At 44.6% G+C, this 19527-nt stretch overlaps 1 protein-coding gene across 1 annotated transcript in view; it reads right to left on the bottom strand.

The window, feature by feature from the left end:
* The window catches only part of SLC7A11 (solute carrier family 7 member 11), a 418199-nt gene that overhangs the window by 343437 nt on the left and 55235 nt on the right, over positions 1-19527 (bottom strand). The window contains 1 exon segment of the mRNA XM_075348585.1: positions 16353-16479. Within this exon segment, the coding sequence (XP_075204700.1) occupies positions 16353-16479 (127 nt within the window).

Below are 19527 nucleotides of genomic sequence, written 5' to 3'. Positions count from 1 at the left end.
TGCCCAAAAAATTGTAGTCTTGTTAGCCAAATAGAGGCATTTTAGGTAGGGAGCCAGCATAAAGATTTATACTTTGACACTGGCTGCAGTGCTCATATAAAACTGTTTTTTTAAGCTCCCCAATGTCCCAATTTTTACATTTATTTCTTTAGCAGTAATGCATATCCAATTTACAATATTCAATATTTGTATACCTTAGCCTATCAGAATGCAGCTGTTTATATGTTAGAGTATGTTGTATGTTGAGTATGCAGTGGTCCACAGTTGTCTGTTAGGAAGTGCCATCAGTTTTTTTCACTCTTGCGTTCAAATAGTTGCAAAAATTAAAAAAGACATAGAAATGGAACATTTTTTACTTTGTGCCAAACTCATGACCCATGTGCACTATATCGATGAATTTGGCGCAATAAGACAAAAATTAAAAGGTGTCGTCAAGCACAACAAGAGTGTTCTTTTTATTTTACCGTTGGAGTGGTGCTTGATATCTAAGTCCCCTACCCCTACTTTTAAAATCTCCGTCTCTCATCTTCATCTGTTATTAGCTCCGCTCCTGTCGGTCTCAATGTAAGTCTATGAGACCCTCATTCTGGCCTCGTTCTTGCTCTTATAGACTTGCACTGATAGTTTGTGACGTACCTTCTCACTTACGGCCTGTCAGAAGTAGCGGTCACAAGATGGTGATAGATGGTGAAGACACCAAAAGGTAAGTAGTAGGGGCAGAAAGCTTATGTTAAAAGCAGCACTCCAGTGATGAAAAAGAAAGTGGTTCTTTAAAAGCAAAATGCAAATGATAAATGTGCACAAAGTTCATATTAAAAACTGTATTTTTTTATCATAGAATTTTTAAATAAAGTATTATTATTCCTAAAATTTGTGAATTACAACAGAATACAGTTTTCATGCTCTAAAATGTAAAACTGTCTAGAGCAGACTAAGCAATGATATTAAAAAAATAAACAAATAGGGGTCAGTAATGCCTGGCAATTAGTGATGGGCAAACCCCCTGATGTTCGCGTTCGGGAAATTAGCAACAACTTTTTGTAAAGTTCAAGTTCAGGTTCTGAGATAACGCAAACTTGTGTCCGAACCCCAAACTTGGACTTTACAGTTATTGGATGTAATGGAGGGGTCTGTAAAATAAAGAATATTGTAAATAATAAAAATTGTCATTATATTTACCGCTCCTGCAACGCGTCCTAGAGACCCGCTCAGCCGCTGTCTGCAAGCTGCTTCTACTTCTGGGTCTGATCATTAATTTCCAGGGGTATTCACTGCACTGCTCTTCTCTCGGCAGTCTTCAGCTGTTTTCGCCCGTGTTCGCGGTGATGTCAGGGTTCACTCGAGTCCATGGCTTAGCCATATATTGAACTTTAACTGTCACTGTCAGCCTGCTTCTCGCTCTGTATAGACGTTTGTCTGTACAGAGTGATGAAGCAGAGCTGACATTGCTCTACCTGTGGACTACGTCGGACAAAGGATTTTTTTTATAATAAAGATGGAGTCTCTAAATGTTTTTTGGTTGATCTCTAATAAAAAAAAAATGTCTATGTGTTGTGCTTTTCTTTTTACTGTTTACTAGAAATTCATGGTGGCCATGTCTAATTTGCCGTGACACCATGAATTTTGGGCTTAGTACCAGCTGATAATACAAAGCTGATATTAACCCCTTTCTTACCCAGCATGCCACCACCATCAGGACCACTGGACGAGCCGAGTAAAGCGCCTGGAAATATGGCTCTCAGAAACAATGTGCCATTTCAAGGGGCCGCTGCGGGCTGCAGAGAATCCCAACCCCCAGCTGCCTGGATTTTCCTGACTAGCAAATTTTCATTTTAGGTATTTTTTTAAATAATTAAAAAAAATGAATGGGATTCCCTGTAGTTTGATTGCCATCCAAGGTAAAGCCAGGCAGATGGGGGTGGCAGCCCATAGCCGTCCGCTTTATCTGCACTGAGGATCAAAAATACTGAACGATACGTCATTTTTTTTAAATTATTTATTTAATTTTACACTACTATATGTGTATGTGTGAGGGACCCAACAGCCAACCTCAGATGCTGTCATGCAGAATGAGCGTCTTTGATTGGCTGTTGGAGTAACCTGGAATCTGCCCATATATTCTAGATGCTAGAATGTATGAGCTGGTTTCCTGTTACTCCAGCATCCAATCATAGACGCCCGCTCTGTAACAGCATCTGTGACTGTCTGTTATTTTAACAGTAAAATAAAACAACAACACAGAGGAAAAAATATTTTATTAGAAATAAAACAGAAGACATTTAGGACTCCATCTTTATTACCCATAAAACCCTCTGATGTAGTCCAAAGGTGGTCGAGCATCTTCACCTCTGCTATATCTGTGCGAAGAGACAAACACAGATCTGCTCCCACAGACTCAGCTGAGAGTTGTCAGAAACTTCACGCGAGTGCACAGCTGAGGCTTGCGTATGACTCCTGTGAGTCTTGCATTGGTATCACCCAGCATGGCGCACACTCTCCTGACAGAAGGGCCTCACCAGCAGTACAGTGAACACCGCCGTAAGTTAATGATCAGACCCGGAAGCAGAAGTGATCGGGAGACAGAGTCTGTAAGACGCGTTGCGGGACCGGTAAGTATAATCATAATGTTTTTTACTAATGTGCTTTTTTTTTACAGCCTCTGGACACAAACTGGACCCAAACTGTAACACGGGATTATCAGGAAAACTCGTGTTCGAGACCGTGTGAACGAATACTATGTGCTTGGTACGGACCCCGAACTTTACAGTTCGGGTTCGCCCATCACTACTGGCAATGTTTTCAGAGGTTTTCTTTGGTCAAGAATAATGCCTCAGTTTACATGACCTCAGCAAATCTATACAATTCCAGCTTTTGATACAGAACACGCTAAATATGAAGTGTAAAAGGAGAGACCTGTGCTATTACTTCTGTAGATAATGTTTTTCAACCCCAATTTGTGATCTACGTAGAGAAAAGGAAATTTGTTAAGAGCACCTTGCTGCAGATTTTAATGTTGCATCTACTTTCAGATATAAATTGTGGAAATACCTACCAGCATAAAACTAGAAAAATAGAAGAACATACTGGTTTAGATTATAGTGAAGAAAATGCATCAATTATAGGACGCTCAAAAGTTTTCTAAAATGATAGATAATGGGGAAAAGATACTGCATATTTTTAAAAGCTTTCTACTCTGTAATCTTCCATCTCTCAGAGGAAGTTACTTGTATAACACCAAGCATAGCTCTGAATGCTGCAATTTCTGTATTATGTAAAACACAGGCGATTTTAAAATCTATGATTATCTCATATGCAGGCAATTAGCTATTGTTCACTGTATAGAATGATAGCATTGTACAGTGACCATATACTAGCAATCTGATCTCACCTCCCTATCCATTGATACTGCTGTTAATGTCCTGAATAAATACAGGACATCAAGTTTCCAAAATGCCTGATTGTGGAGGTGGGACACCCAGCAACCCCCACCAGTCACCTCTTCCCGGTGTCACCGCCAACCATAACTACTTAATTGCAGAGTTGCACTGCTCCATAGATGAAAAAATAGTTGGTGCGGCCAGGTACTTCCCTTTCTGTGTCAATATTGATTCAAATAGGGGCAGATATCTAGTACCCAGCTATGGCCACTATACAGTTATTAAAGCTGTGCTGTGCAGCTCCTCAACTAAGTAATTCTGGCTGGCGGAGGTTCCGGTTGTTCCACCCCCAAAGACGAGTCCCAAAAAACCCTGTTTTGGGAACTACATGCATAATGGCATTTATATGACAGTGCTTCCACCTTAAAGGGTAACTGTACTTTCTCGCAGCATTTTAGAATAAATTGTTTAGAATACATTCTCTGTCTGTAAATAAGCAATAGCACTATTTAATGTCATTATATGACTTGCATCCTGCATTATAATGTACTTTTGCGCTTTGCAGGCTCTTTCTCTATTTTGAAATCCACTGGGATCTGTTGGGAGGAGACTAGCTACTGTGATGAGTCCCACACATGGCACAACCCCCAGAAAGAGGGTCCTGCTCTTTACTCATGTTTTTGCACATAGAGACAAGCGTCACAAGCATGGAGGGAATTGTACAGCAATGCAAGCTGTCGGGATGTGTATCAGGCCTGACATGAGATAAAGACTTATCAGAAAGTTTTCTGTGATCTTCCTATTTTTCCCTCTGCCTGTTTCCTTTCCCTGCTCCTCATCTCTCCTCCTCTTCCCCTTTGTCACATCACACTACAGTGAGCCTGTAGTCCATGTTGTCTGAACCAGATTGATTTTACCTGTTTTCTCAGAGTGGCATTAGGGAGAGGAATAAGTGGCTAAAAATGGAGGAGGAAAATGGTTTCTCCAATAAGAAAATATTCTAAAGTTATTCTTATATTTTTAACCTGTAATATTGATTTCAGCAAAGTTGGTTGAAAATACAGTTCCGTATTTGTATCTTATTGGCTATTAATAGCATGTATGGTCTGATTGTTTTTACATTAATAAATTACATATATAGGTTGAGCAATTCATACAGTGGATTTTGGATATAATAATATAGCCATTCAACTACCAAAATCATTTTTGTTTCAATTAACATTATTATTTTGAACCCATATCCAATTGTAAGGTTATGGCAGAAGAAGAAACATATGATTTTTATTACAATGCACAATCAAATAGTGAATATAAGATGATACTGTGAACTGTATACAATTTCTTTACATGATGTCTTACATTATATTTCATGGTATTATGATGCTCTTCAAAATTAAGATTATGTCCCTTGTATAAAGGAAGTGAAACAATAGTGTTGCGGACGGGGTCCAGACCGCTGCAGTGGACTGCTCGGATCCGGGTTCGTTACTGTGGCTCGAGTGGTAGCCGGACCCGGGCTCGTGCGGCTGTCCGTCCTCACAACCGTAGAAAGGGGGTATTTACAGGGGAATAGTTTGTCAGTGACGCCACCCATGGGTTGCGGTGAAAGTTTGTAGCACCACTTCTGCCTGGATATGGGACGCCCGGGGCTGATGGAGTGGGGCAGCAGGATGGTATCCCCTCCGTAGGTAAGGGAAGTGTTCCTCCGGGGCTCAAGTGTGCGGGAAGTATACTGCGGAGAGTGTCATGCAGGGCTGGACCGAGCAAGAATGGTGTACTCACAGTTCCAAAGGATTTCACACAGAGTCCAGTGGTAAACCAAATTGCCAGTGACCGGTAACCTCCGGCGGGTGTATTCGGGTCCCACACCCTGGTACAGCAAACAGGGGTCCCTTCCTCTTTGTTACGGTTGCTGTGGCACTGGAGACTATGTTCGGATTTCTTGCTACTGCACATGTGCAAGCACTGGAGACTATGTTCGGATTTCTTGCTACTGTACATGTGCAAGCGCTGGAGACTAAAGGCTACTTTACACACTGCGATATCGGTCCCGATATCGCTAGTGTGGGTACCCGCCCCCATCTGTTGCGCGACACGGGCAAATCGCTGCCCGTGCCGCACAACATCGCCCAGAGCCGTCACACATACTTACCTGCCCGGCGACGTCGCTGTGACCGGCAAACCGCCTCCTTTCTAAGGGGGCGGTCCGTGCGGCGTCACAGCGACGTCACTGAAGCGTCACTGAACCGCCGCCCAATAGCAGCGGAGGGGCGGAGATGAGCAGGACATAACATCCCGCCCACCTCCTTCCTTCTGCATAGCAGCCGGGAGGCAGGTAAGGGGAGCGTCCTCGTTCCTGCGGCGTCACACGGAGCGATGTGTGCTGCCGCAGGAACGAGGAACAATTTCGTTACTGCTGCAGTAACGATTTTTAAGAATGGACCCCCATGTCGCCGATTAGCGATTTTGCACGTTTTTGCAATGATGCAAAATCGCTTATCGGTGTCACACGCAATGGCATCGCTAATGCGGCCGGATGTGCGTCACAAATTCTGTGACCCCAACGACTCCACATTAGCGATGTTGCAGCGTGTAAAGCCCCCTTAAGTCCTATCTTGGAGCCATTGCACATGTGCGGGTGACATCATTGCTGACACGAGGTCACATGTCTCTGACACCTTCTAAGCTGATTGGCCGCTGGTCATGTGCTTGTGACACGTGGTCACATGTCTCTGACACCTTCTATGCCGATTGGTCGCTGGTCATGTGCTTGTGATGCTTTGTTCGGTGATAGGCCAGCGTGACGTCATTGCTGTCGTTCTGGCAGCGGATTGGCTCTGGTGTCCTCCATCTTGGATGAGGCACAGAGTCTATATAAGACCCTGACGCACGCCGACAGGCGCTCAGTCCTCTTGGTTCATGCATGAGAGTAGACGCTCTGTGCACGTCCCTCTAGGCATCTCTCTGTCTATGCTAGGTGAGAGCTACCGGCAGGGTAGCGTTCTTATACCTTACAGCTTCGGCTGCGGTCCGTATCCTTACATCTTAGTGGAGCGGACATAGGCAGGTGCCTGAGGCACATGGTCCGGCTGGGCCTTGTGATTCTACTCGTAGGTGGACATGGCCGCTAGGGTAACGTTCCTTATACTGCGTCTGGCAGTTGTTCGTTTGCTCGCACACTAGGGGAGCGAACATAGGTAGGAGCTTTGTGCGGCTTATGCTGCTGTCCGTCTCTTTTGCACCACTAGTGGAGCGGACCTAGGCAGGTGCCATATCTAGTGGTTGGTGTCCTCGCACACTAGTGGAGCAAACGCAGGTAGGAGCTTTGTGCAGCTTACGCTGCTGTCCGTCTCCTGGCACCGCTAGAGGAACGGACCTAGGTAGGTGCCATTTCACACTCACTGCTTTTGTCTCTGTGACCATTAACAGAGACCATACCACACACCCTCCAAGCAAGGGAGGAATTGCTTTATTTCCTAATTATATTCCTCTGCGAGTTTAACAGAGGTATTGCACTCTACACTTGTGCTATTACTATTTACAGTGGCACACTTATATACCCCTTATTCTCTGCCATAGTCTGCAGCAGAGTCTTTGCACGGTGGACCCTGACTGTCTGATATTCCTTTCGGTTTTATTATCAGACAGCCCCCCGTAACACTCTTGCACTCAGTGTTTGTGTCTTCAACAGGACAACTCCGCTTGAAACGCGGAAGTCCACTCCTGGTAACTTTGTATGTTGGAAGCTGTGGCCCGTGAAATCTGACCCGTGGGATCTCTGTGAGTCCTGGCGGACACCCTATCCCCCGCATTGGGCTTCCGTTTCGCTCTCTGGGCTTGCTGGTGGGACAAGACGTGGAATCTTGTCCCCGGATGGCTAATTGACAAGGGACTTGAAACCTTCCTCGCCCTAGGGTCCAGGCACCCCGACTGTGCACGACCTCCGGACCGGATTCCCGCTGTCAGCACCGGCGGGCTACAACCCTGCCCCGGTCCACTTAAGGTCTCCCGCGACCGGATCTCCGTCGCCTGTGGGCCTATCTGCCATCTGCCACCTAGTCAGTAGTCCGGTAGTCCAGGGGCCCCAACCCCTGACTCTGCTGTCACTCCACACTCCTCTCTCCTCAACTATTAGTACTCAATCCCTGCTTCAACTCACTTGTTCCCTCCCAGGACACTTGAGGACCCCTAGGTGGGCGCTCCTATAGGCCTTGTCCCACCCACTGTTGTGTCCCTATTGTTATGGGGGGGTGACTAGGCTTTGCTGGCTGATGTTATGTACCTGGGTGTGGGTTTGTGTTGGTATGCCAAGGAGGATGGAGTCCTGCACCTGAAAGATTTGTGCAGTCTCTGTGACAACCTGGTTTTGCCAGGGCGTCACAATAGTGTCGCTGCAGAACACTGTTGGTTAACAGTTAGCCACTCCTGTAGATGGGAGGCGTTTTAGGAAGTAAGAGGGACACATTTTCTGTAGAGTGGAAGTCTTAGAATAGTTATGAGAGAAGAGCATGGGTTTTATAATTGGGGTGTTTATATAATAGGTAAATTGCTGTCGCAACAAGACCTGAAAGTAACTGAACTGGAAAAGAAGTGGTAGATATATTAAGACACATGCAAAAGATCCTTGTTACTGAGGATTGAGCCTGACAGTAAGAAGCTAGCTGTAGTTAGTATGGCTTGCATCCACAAATCGAGCTGTGGGTTGTGAGCCTAAGGCACCTAGAAGGAATGGGGCTGAAGAGGCAATAGGTAAGCCAGTCCTTGAAGCATAGTAACAAGACTGACCTGTCCAAATTGGAGGATTGGTACTATTGCAGAAGTGAGCTACAGAAAAACAGAAATAAAATAACATAAAGATGGAACGTTCAAGTTGTTGTGATTGACTAGTACTTTACAAACCCTATGCCACCATTTATAACTATTATGTCTGTGACTACATGCAAAATAGAACAAAATTACGAATACAAAGCTTTGTACCTGCTGCTTACTGTATATGGATTAAACCTGTTTTTACTGTAAAGAATATTCTCTTTCAATAAGGTGGATTAAGATATTCTTTTTATGGCTAAAATCTGGGGTTCTTACGTCATTATATAGTTTGTGACCTGAATGAGGGACACCAGAGTCAACCTCAAACACAAACACGCAAAGGAACCTATTTCACTGGTGCCTGGGGTAGCAGCACCCTAAAGGCCCCGTCACACGCTACGATATATCTAACGATATGTCGTCGGGGTCACGGAATTTGTGACGCACATCCGGCATCGTTAGAGATGTCGCAGTGTGTGACACCACCGAATGACTGTCAACGAGCAAAAATACTCACCTTATCGTTGCTCGTTGACACGTCGTTCATTTTCATAATGTCGTTCCTCCTTCTGCGCGCCGGTTGTTCGTCATTCCTGAGGCAGCACACATCGCTATGTGTGACACCCCGGGAATGACGAACACAGCTTACCTGCGTCCCGCCGGCAATGCGGAAGGAAGGAGGTGGGCGGGATGTTACGTCCCAGTCATCTCCGCCCCTCCGCATCTTTTGGGTGGCCGCTGTGTGACGTCGCTGTGACGCCGAACGTCCAACTCCCATCAGGAAGAGGATGTTCGCCGCCCACAGTGACGTCGTTAGGGTTGTAAGTACGTGTGAAGGGGGTTAACGGCATTGTGCGCCACAGGCAACGAATTGCTCGTGATGCACAAACAACGGCAGCGGGTGCAATCGCTCATGCGATCGCACGATATATCGTCGCTTGTAACGGGGCCTTTACACTATAAATTGGTGTAGTCAACAGCATAGAGTCTTGTATTATGTGAATGTGACCTGTGTCACAGTAGAATTAGTGCTTGGTAAGATGATGATGTGTGATGCAGTTAGAAAGAAAAAGCTAACCTATCATGAGTGGACACAGCATAAAATAGTGCAGAGAGTGGCACAGCCCACTAAATTGATAGACAACAAAGTAAAATGCTGTACTGAAGAAAAATCCCAACACGTCATGGCATGATGGACAGACCACTTATGATGCTGGCCACCCAGTCTATTGTGGGAGATGCATGCAAATAGGAGGTGTAAATTGAGCAAAGTCCTGTCTACATGGAGGTGGGGAAAACAAACCAGAAGTGCAACTCTGGATAATAGTGAATCCGTGCCCAGTCAGACAACTTTTGGATGGTGTGCACCAAAGGGGGGTGCAATTAAAGACAAAGACCTGCCCATAGGAAGGTAGAGAGAAAATGAGTAAACAAATCAGTGCAACTAAAGGATATCCTCAGAAGGGAGGAGCCAAACTGCAAAAACATTGTGTGAAGAAGCACATTAACATTAGTGACAAGTGATCCCATGGATAGTTGGGTTCGCATAACGAGCACGTACTAAAAAAAAAATCAACTTCAGCAGCAAAACTTGACCCCGGACTCAGAACCCTATATAAGTCTAAGGGACCTGAACTTACCTCAGGTGAACTCATTGAACTCAAGGAGACTTTATCTCACAAACTACACCTCTCAATGAATTCATGTAAGGTAGCAGTAAGTCAGAGAATTTTATACCATTTGGCGGGGGGAAAAAATGATACAATTTTTGCCACAAAAGTTTTGTTTTAGCCCCGTATTTTACATTTTTACACAGTGGCATAGGTAAAAATGACACTAAAATTTGTCACACGTCTAGTGAATATACCAATAGTCTGTATTTGGCAGTAGAGTACTGTTTAGCCATATGGCGAGTTTCAGGACAGAAAGAGTACTATTTGATTCTTGGAGTAAACATTTTCATACAATAGTTTGCAGACTCCATACACAGAACCCCTAAGTGCTAGAAATGCAGAATCCCCACTCTCATTATCACAGGTGACAAACAGTCCTGCAGTGCCCTGCAATAGAAGGTCTCAACATTTGGCTGCACAAAATGCTCCCTGACTTTCTATTATTCCAGTTGTTAATATTCAGTGTACCAGGTATCCTGTCTGCTGGGTTGTCATCCTTTTACTTTTAGAACCCTGGGGAGCGCCTCTTCCCTTCAGCTGCTGATCATCTGTATTTCCCCTTGGGTTTAAATACTCTAATTTTCCCTGGACTTGTGCTGGTAATATTCAGTTCCTTCACAAACTCTGGATACAAGCAAATGGCTTGCAAATGGCTAAAATCTGTAGAATGATTGCTGCTATCTGCTAAACTTCTGCCCGAGGCACCTGGAGATAAGTTGTTCATGCGCTTTCCCCATGTGATTGCTCCCTGTGTCTTCTTTAGTGTTTTGTGGGGTTGACAAGGGCTCATCCCTCCCATTCCCTATCTAAGACCCAGCTCTAGGGTCATCCTAGGGTCAGGTACCTGGCTCGGCACATAGTTGTGGACCCTATCCATGGTGGTGAGGGACCCCAAAGGCCAGCAGTAGGTTTGGTCAAGAGTCATCTCCCCCTTCCCTAGACCCAGGATTTCCCTTCCTTTTTGACATTCACTTGGTACTCCTCCATACCTAGCGTGACATTCATTACCACATTCAGAAATTACACCCCTCTAAGAACTCATCTTCAGGTGTAGTGATTATATTGACTTCATGGGTGTTTTCCAGATACAAGCAGCAATGGTTGTTGCTGAGTGAAAATTGAAAATCTGCCTTTGTAGTGCCCAGTACATTGCAGTGGTCAGTACGTTGTTGTGCACAGTACATTGCAGTGACCAAATATTGTGCCCAGCTTATGTTTTTTTGAGTCAAGTATCTGATTAGGCAGGCTTTCTTACTACAGAAATTCCAAACGAGTAGACACTACTTATGGTTTAGGCATACTGTGGATCTCAGAAGTGAGGGGGCATTTAGATTTGGAAGCACAGATTTTGCTAGATTTTTTTTGGGGGGGGGAAGACATAGCATTTTTCCAGAGCTTTTGTGCTACCAGTAACATGAAAGTCCGCTATATTTCCATTAACAGATGAAGGATCAGAGTGGGGACTTGTTTTTTTGTGGATTGAGTTAAAGGTGTTATTGGGCACATGTTAAATAAAATTTTGGATCACATTTAGCCCGAGTTCTAGGCTTAGCAGTTACATTGAGGTTTTCATCTAAATCTCCAAACGAAGGGATTCAGAAGACAGCTTTGAGAGATCCATTCAGTATAATGAGGCAGCAGAGATACTCTGGCCTCCATCTGTCTTCTGTTCAGCATTGTCCTTTTAAGAAGTGCGCAAAAATGTGGTCAACTGCTGTTTTATGCACCACTGAAGATGAAGAAGTCGGGTTAAATGCCGCGCTACACCACAGGATCCGATTATTGATGAAAATCCTGTGGTGTAGCGCGCATTTAACCCGACTTCTTCTTCCTTGGATACTTATGTGCACATCTCGGGGGTGCGGCTGATCACCACCATTACAACTGCATCAAGGGGTTGTGACTTTCACAACCCTGTAAGGTGAGTGTACTCCCTTGGAAATTATTGATCTCCCAACCGGGTAAGACCTTATTTGCGCTTCTTCTTTCCATAGTTTTTGCATGCACCACTGAAGAGACAGACACTGCCGGAACATAACACAAACTGAGTCCAAGGTGACTCCATCTGCCTCATTATAGGGAATCTTCCTTCAGGGGTTCCATCTGACTGATATATTTCAGAGATTTACACAGAAACCCAATGTAAGCACTCAGCATGAAGTGCAAGATAAGTGTCAACCGAGCCTTACTGCTTTTTGGGAGGAAAAATGGATAACTCATCAGCAGTTAAAGAATTGTTTTCATTTATTTTTTACCATTCACCATGTGGTATAAGTGATTAGGTGGCTTTATTATACAGCAAGACAAGATTTATATCGTTTTTCATGTTTGGCCACTATAAAACACTGAAAAATGCTTTTTTTTTTTTACTAAAAAACTTTTTGTATTGCCATGTTTTGAGAGCTATAATTATTCTGCATTTCTGCCTCCAGATTTTTGCTTGCTGAGGTGACGTTTTTATTGGTACCATTTTCGGACACATAAAGTTATTTGATCGCTTTCCCTTCTGGTTTTTGAGAGACAAAATGAACATAAAACAGCAATTTAGGAATTTTTTGGAAAGGTTTCTTTAAATCCATTCACTGTGTGAGAAAGTGAATAAGACAGCTTAAATCTTCGGGTCAGTGCGATCACAGCAATGTTACATTTATTTTTACTTTTTCATGTTTTGCTTCTTTTACCCAAAAAACAATTTTAACGAACAAATGAGACTTATTTTTTGTGAGACAAGGTGACGTTTTCAGTGATACTATTTTACTTGCATACTACTTTTTTACATTTTTTACGAAACATTGATATGAAAAAGCATTGTTTTTTTGCAGCTTTTCATTTCTGCCATCTTCCCCGAAGGGGTCAATTAGTGTGAGAGTTTTATAGAATGGATCGGTCTGGATGCATCAATACCAAATACCTGTACTTTTTTTGTTTTTTTTTTCTTCTTACACACACACACATATATATATATATATATATATATATATATATATATATATATATATATATATATATATATAGTATATATAAAGGTATAATATTGCCTTACATTTTTATTTTTTTGTTGTTCACTCTGTGATTTTTTTTATATTTGTACCACTTTTTTAAACTTTTGCCCCTAGTCCCAGAATGGGGCATCAATTCTGTCTGCTGATCTAATGCTCTGGAATGCTTTTACATTGCATGGCATTAGATGAGTGACTAGCACATAGGAAGAAGGTGTGTCAGGTCTTGTTCAAGGAAGAATCTCACAGGCCTTGAAACTTGGGTGACCCCATGGCCATTATTCAGTCTGGGGTCACCATGGAGACCTTTGCGACAATCGCACTGTACCGATCAGAGCAGTGAGGGAGCCCTTTTCCTCTACAAGCCGATCGATGCCGCTGTCGCTATTGACTGGTGCATCAGAGGGTTTAAGCCCCTGCAAACTTTTCTAGCACCAATTGTGGGTGTTTCAGCAGGGTGTCAGCTATGATAGATAGGTGACACCCACTGATGATTTCCCCAGCGCCGCACGTGTTTGAGTTTGAGGGAATGCACCTTCTGCAGTGCCATACATGTACAACAGAAGTCGTTTAAGGGTTAACAATTCTATAATCTGCTATATTTTGAGCTGCACGTTAAGGGAAAATTCTAGGGTCTGCAAATTCCATTCTTTCTCTAAGGCCCCCTTCACACGTCCGTGAAAAACACGCACGTGTGTTACGGGCCGTTTTTCGGGTCCGTGTCCCGTTTTTATGGTCCGTGTGGCACCTGTGTGAATTGCGTATGCTAGCCGTGTTTGTGTGCAGAACGTCCGTGTGTGCGTGTGGAATTAACGTGTATGTGTACGTGGAATGTCCGTGTGGAATGTCCGTGTGTGTGATGCACAGTGTCGTTTATAAATGTAGGCTGACAGCAGACAGAGTTGCGCGATGAGAATGAACTCGGGTGAACTTCACCCGACTTCATCCTCATACCGCGGCTCTGTCTGTGTCTAGTACTGATTAGCGGTCACCTGTGAAGGATTCACCGGTGACCGCTAATCCCCCGAGTGACTGAAGTGTCCCCCCATCTCTCATACTCACCGATCCCCGATCACCGGCGCGGCCCTGCACGGCATTCACACTGCTGCGGCGGCTTTTACTATTTTGAAAAAGCCGGCCGCTCATTAAACAATCTCCTATTCCCTGCTTTCCCCGCCCACCGGCGGCTGTGATTGGTTACAGTGAGACACGCCCACCACGCTGAGTGACAGCTGTCACACTGCACCCAATCACAGCAGCCGGTGGGCGTGTCTATACTGTGCATTAAAATAAATAAATAAATAATTAAAAAAACCGGCGTGCGGTCCCCCCCATTTTAATACCAGCCAGATAAAGCCATACGGCTGAAGGCTGGTATTCTCAGGATGGGGAGCCCCACGTTATGGGGAGCCCCCCACCCTAACAATATCAGTCAGCAGCCGCCCAGAATTGCCGCATACATTAGATGCGACAGTTCTGGGGCTGTACCCGGCTCTTCCCGATTTACCCTGGTGCGTTGGCAAATCGGGGTAATAAGGAGTTATTGGCAGCCCATAGCTGCCAATAAGTCCTAGATTAATCATGTCAGGCGTCTATGAGACACCCTCCATGATTAATCTGTAAGTGACAGTAAAAAAACACACACACCCGAAAAAATCCTTTATTAGAAATAAAAAACACACACAAATTCCCTCATTACCAATTTATTAACCCCGACAAACCCTCCATGTCCGGCGTACTCCAGGATGGTCCAGCGTCGCATCCAGCGCTGCTGCATGGAGGTGACAGGAGCTGCAGAAGACACCGCCGCTCCGGTCACCTCCACGCAGGTAATGAGGTGAGTAGCGCGATCAGCTGCTGTCAGTCAGGTAACTCGCAGCCACCGCTGGATCCAGCGGTGGCCGCGGGTAACCTCAGTGACAGCAGCTGATCGCGCTACTCACCTCATTACCTGCGTGGAGGTGACCGGAGCGGCGGTGTCTTCTGCAGCTCCTGTCACCTCCATGCAGCAGCGCTGGATGCGACGCTGGACCATCCTGGAGTACGCCGGACATGGAGGGTTTGTCGAGGTTAATAAATTGGTAATGAGGGAATTTGTGTGTGTTTTTTATTTCTAATAAAGGATTTTTTCGGGTGTGTGTGTTTTTTTACTGTCACTTACAGATTAATCATGGAGGGTGTCTCATAGACGCCTGACATGATTAATCTAGGACTTATTGGAAGCTATGGGCTGCCAATAACTCCTTATTACCCCGATTTGCCAACGCACCAGGGTAAATCGGGAAGAGCCGGGTACAGCCCCAGAACTGTCGCATCTAATGTATGCGGCAATTCTGGGCGGCTGCTGACTGATATTGTTAGGGTGGGGGGCTCCCCATAACGTGGGGCTCCCCATCCTGAGAATACCAGCCTTCAGCCGTATGGCTTTATCTGGCTGGTATTAAAATGGGGGGGGACCGCACGCCGGTTTTTTTAATTATTTATTTATTTATTTTAATGCACAGTATAGACACGCCCACCGGCTGCTGTGATTGGGTGCAGTGTGACAGCTGTCACTCAGCGTGGTGGGCGTGTCTCACTGCAACCAATCACAGCCGCCGGTGGGCGGGGAAAGCAGGGAATAGGAGATTGTTTAATGAGCGGCCGGCTTTTTCAAAATAGTAAAAGCCGTCGCAGCAGTGTGAATGCCGTGCAGCGCTGCGCCGGAGATCGGGGAACGGTAAGTATGAGAGAGGGGGGGAAACTGACCGACAGACTGTGAGAGAGGGACAGACAGACAGAGAGACCGACAGAGAGACAGAGAGACTGACCGACGGACTCAGGGAGATTGACCGACATACACAGAAATAGAAAGAATAGCCGACATCACTAGAAATAAAAACACCAAACGGACACGGACTATAGGTAGATGCATACGTGTTTACTAACGTGTGTGCACATACCCATAGACTTTCATTGTGTCCACGTGTGCGTGCTCCGTGCAGATAACGGACATGCATCCATGCAAAACGCAAACACATACGGATCACGGACACGCACACACGGACATAATGAAATAACGCACGTGTGACCACAATCATAGATTAACATTGGTGCACGTTTGGCCGTGTCTCCGGTATATACGGAAACGGACCAAACACGCACGTGTTTCACAGACGTGTGAAGGGGGCCTAAGGCGTATTTATTAGACATATGTATATAAGTTGCCTGGTCATCTTATTTTTCTTTGTGGCTTAGTGTCCTGTACTTTTCAATGCTTCTTCTCTTGGCATAAGAGAAATTTCTGTCTACAGTTCTTATTGAGCTTACACTGGGCCACAGCATAAAACATAGGGTTGGGATAGAGCAGTACCTTGAGCCACTGACAAGACAAGACGTGTGTTTTAGATTATATTCTACAATACAGTTACTATACAATTTAGTAATTTAGACTATTATGTTCATTTTTATGAGCAAGGACTCAATTTAAGAAAGAATTCACAAATGCTACTCACCGAATAACAAGCAGTTCTACCCATACTCTCACAAATGCAGGTAATGGTCCAAAAGCTTCTAGAATATATGTGTAGTGGCCCCCAGATTTCCTTATGCATGTTCCAAGTTCTGCATAGCAAAGAGCACCTAGGAACAAAATCAAAGCTTAGTATTTTATCATATTCAGAGTAAAATATGATACAACATCTGCATCTACAGTATGTTACAATCTGAATAGTTATGAACAGTACAAACTAAAGTATTAAAAACAAATTGCCCGGTTCATTAAGACCGATGTTATTCATGTTGTATCTTGATAAGGGGGCATGCTGGAGTTAGACACTCCTAATTCATGAAGAGTTGCACGCCAAGCCATGAATCCAGAGCGTCTGATGAGTGGCGTACCCCTTCGTCTTCTACATAAGAAATCTAACTAATGATACTGGCATCAGATTTCTGAAGTATGGAACACCTCTTAGTGCATTATGAATTTGTCGAGCTATGGAAAGTATGTCCCACCGCACCCCCATCCCACCCACAGAGCTGGGAGAAGTCACCAGCCTAAATTTTGTGACCTTTTTAAAGCTTTTATGCCAGAATTTTTGAGTTAAAGCTTTGATGAATCGGGCCAAAAGTATCCAATTAAAATTATAGCCTCATTCAGATGCCTGTTTCTTATGTACATGTTCTGTAATTTTCACAGATAGAACACGTAACCATTATACTCTAAATGAAAGAAATGAAGGAACTTTGGATACACTCCTACCATTTTACGTCCACAGCTCCTATGCAGACCTATGTATTTTAGTGTAGTTTACAAACAAACTATGTAGTTGATCTAGTAGATAACCTACCATTTGCATGTCACTGAGAATTAGGGAGGAAAGGAAAGGTTTATAAACAATTAAATAAGGTAATTAGTTCAGAATAACATGGAAATGATATATGATTCATTAATGCAAGAAAAATTGATTGTCTTGCAAAGGAAGTACTGGAAAAACAAGACAACCCTATGTCCTAATTTAAAAAATGTCCACACCACGAGTCTGATGCACCAGAGCTTGCACAATATCAACCACATAATTCATAATTACCAGTAGGATGATGACAACATTACTAAACATGATTTTCAGACTAAATGATGCAAATGGAAACACGTCAGTGGTACAAATGATTTCCGGATGGTTTCACAACCACAGTAGGGTCATATTTCAAGAACTTGTGGTCATTTTAGAAATACTTAGAGGTGACCACTACAGAATCAGCTACATAAGCAAATGAACTTTTAAAACAGGGGTGATTGTGTATCATTGATGATTATTTAATTTTCATCTACATTACAACTGTACAGTTTGCTGTGCATTTCTGTATGAAGATCTTCAATAGAGGGGTTTTTTTTTTGCTCATATAGATGTGGATGTAAAAGGGTGCTTCACTTTTTTTTTACACTTTTTTTTCTTCATTAATTATAATTATCCTTACTACACTTTTTTCTTCATTAATTATACTTAATGTATAGAGATGAGAAAACCTGAACTGTAAAGGTCGAGAGTTCTTACCAAACACGGACTTTTAAAACACTCAGTATGCTTTACATATGCTAACCACTCAAGTGATCATCAGGGTGCTTAGGTACGCTCGGTGCTAGGCCTAGTGCAAGCTGCTTGCACACTCTGAATGGCACTCACAAGGGGTAAAAACAAAGTTTTCGGTTGTAGTGTGTCTAAAGTGTATACCCCTACCTTCCTCCGCCCGAAAAAGCTCTGTCTATGGCTGGCTTTATGTGAGCAGAGAGCTGAACTGCCCAATCAGCGACTACCAATGAGATTCAGGTCAGGTTCGGGTCCACAACTGAACTTTATCTGAAGTCCAGCTGAACCCTGCAAACCCGAAGGTCCACGGGTCCGCTCTCAAAAATTATAGCACTCTTCAATTTATTGTTTTTGCTTTGTACAGAAAACATTAAAGGGGTTTCCATTTCTTTTATATCGATGGCCTATTCTTAGGGTACCTTCACACTTAGCGATGCAGCAGCGATCCGACCAGCGATCTGACCTGGTCAGGATCGCTGCTGCATCGCTACATGGTCGCTGGTGAGCTGTCAAACAGGCAGATCTCACCAGCGACCAGTGAACAGCCCCCAGCCAGCAGCGACGTGCAAGCGACGCTGCGCTTGCACGGAGCCGCCGTCTGGAAGCTGCGGAGACTGGTAACTAAGGTAAACATCGGGTATGGTTACCCGATGTTTACATTAGTTACCAGTGTGAGCAGGGAGCCGCGCACACTGAGCGCTGGCTCCTTGCTCTCCTAGCTACAGTACACATCGGGTTAATTAACCCGATGTGTAATGCAGCTACATGTGCAGAGAGCAGGGAGCCGCGCATACTGCTTAGCGCTGGCTCCTTGCTCTCCTAGCTGCTGTACACATCGGGTTAATTAACCCGATGTGTACAGCAGCTACATGTGCAGAGAGCCGGAGCCGGCAGCACAGGCAGCGTGAGAGCTGCAGAGGCTGGTAACTAAGGTAAATATCGGGTAACCACCTTGGTTACCCGATGTTTATCTTGGTTACAGCTTACCTCAGCTGTCAGACGCCGGCTCCTGCTCCCTGCTCGCTTCATTTGTCGCTCTCTTGCTGTCACACACAGCGATCTGTGTGTCACAGCAGGAGAGCGGCTTTGAAGAAAACGAACCAGGGCTGTGTGTAACGAGCAGCGATCTCGCAGCAGGGGCCAGATCGCTGCTCAGTGTCACACACAGCGAGATCGCTAATGAGGTCACTGCTGCGTCACAAAAAGCGTGACTCAGCAGCGATCTCGGCAGTGAGCTCGCTATGTGTGAAGCACCCCTTAGCCTGTAAAACCTTGCTCTTAGGCTATGTGTCCACATTGCGTATTTGCATGCAGTTACGCTGCGTATTGCACTGCAGTGTAACTGCATGCGTCCTGCGTCCCCTGCACAATCTATGAAGATTGTGCATTATCCATGCCCACGTGGCGTTTTAGAACGCAGCGATTTGCATGCTGCCAAATCGCTGCGTTCTAAAAAGCAACATGTCACTTCTTTCGTTCGCTTTGCATGCTGTCTCCATTCTGTCTATAGGGAGAGGCAGCATCCAGAGCGCACCAATTCTGCAGTCACCAAAGTTTCAGAACGGAACTTTTCAGCTGCGCTCTGAAACGGACATGCCGTAAC

The sequence above is a fragment of the Anomaloglossus baeobatrachus genome, chromosome 1 (genome assembly GCF_048569485.1).
Source record: "Anomaloglossus baeobatrachus isolate aAnoBae1 chromosome 1, aAnoBae1.hap1, whole genome shotgun sequence".
In the NCBI taxonomy this organism is placed as follows: Eukaryota; Metazoa; Chordata; class Amphibia; order Anura; family Aromobatidae; genus Anomaloglossus; species Anomaloglossus baeobatrachus.
This window is presented reverse-complemented; position numbering and strand designations above follow the sequence as displayed.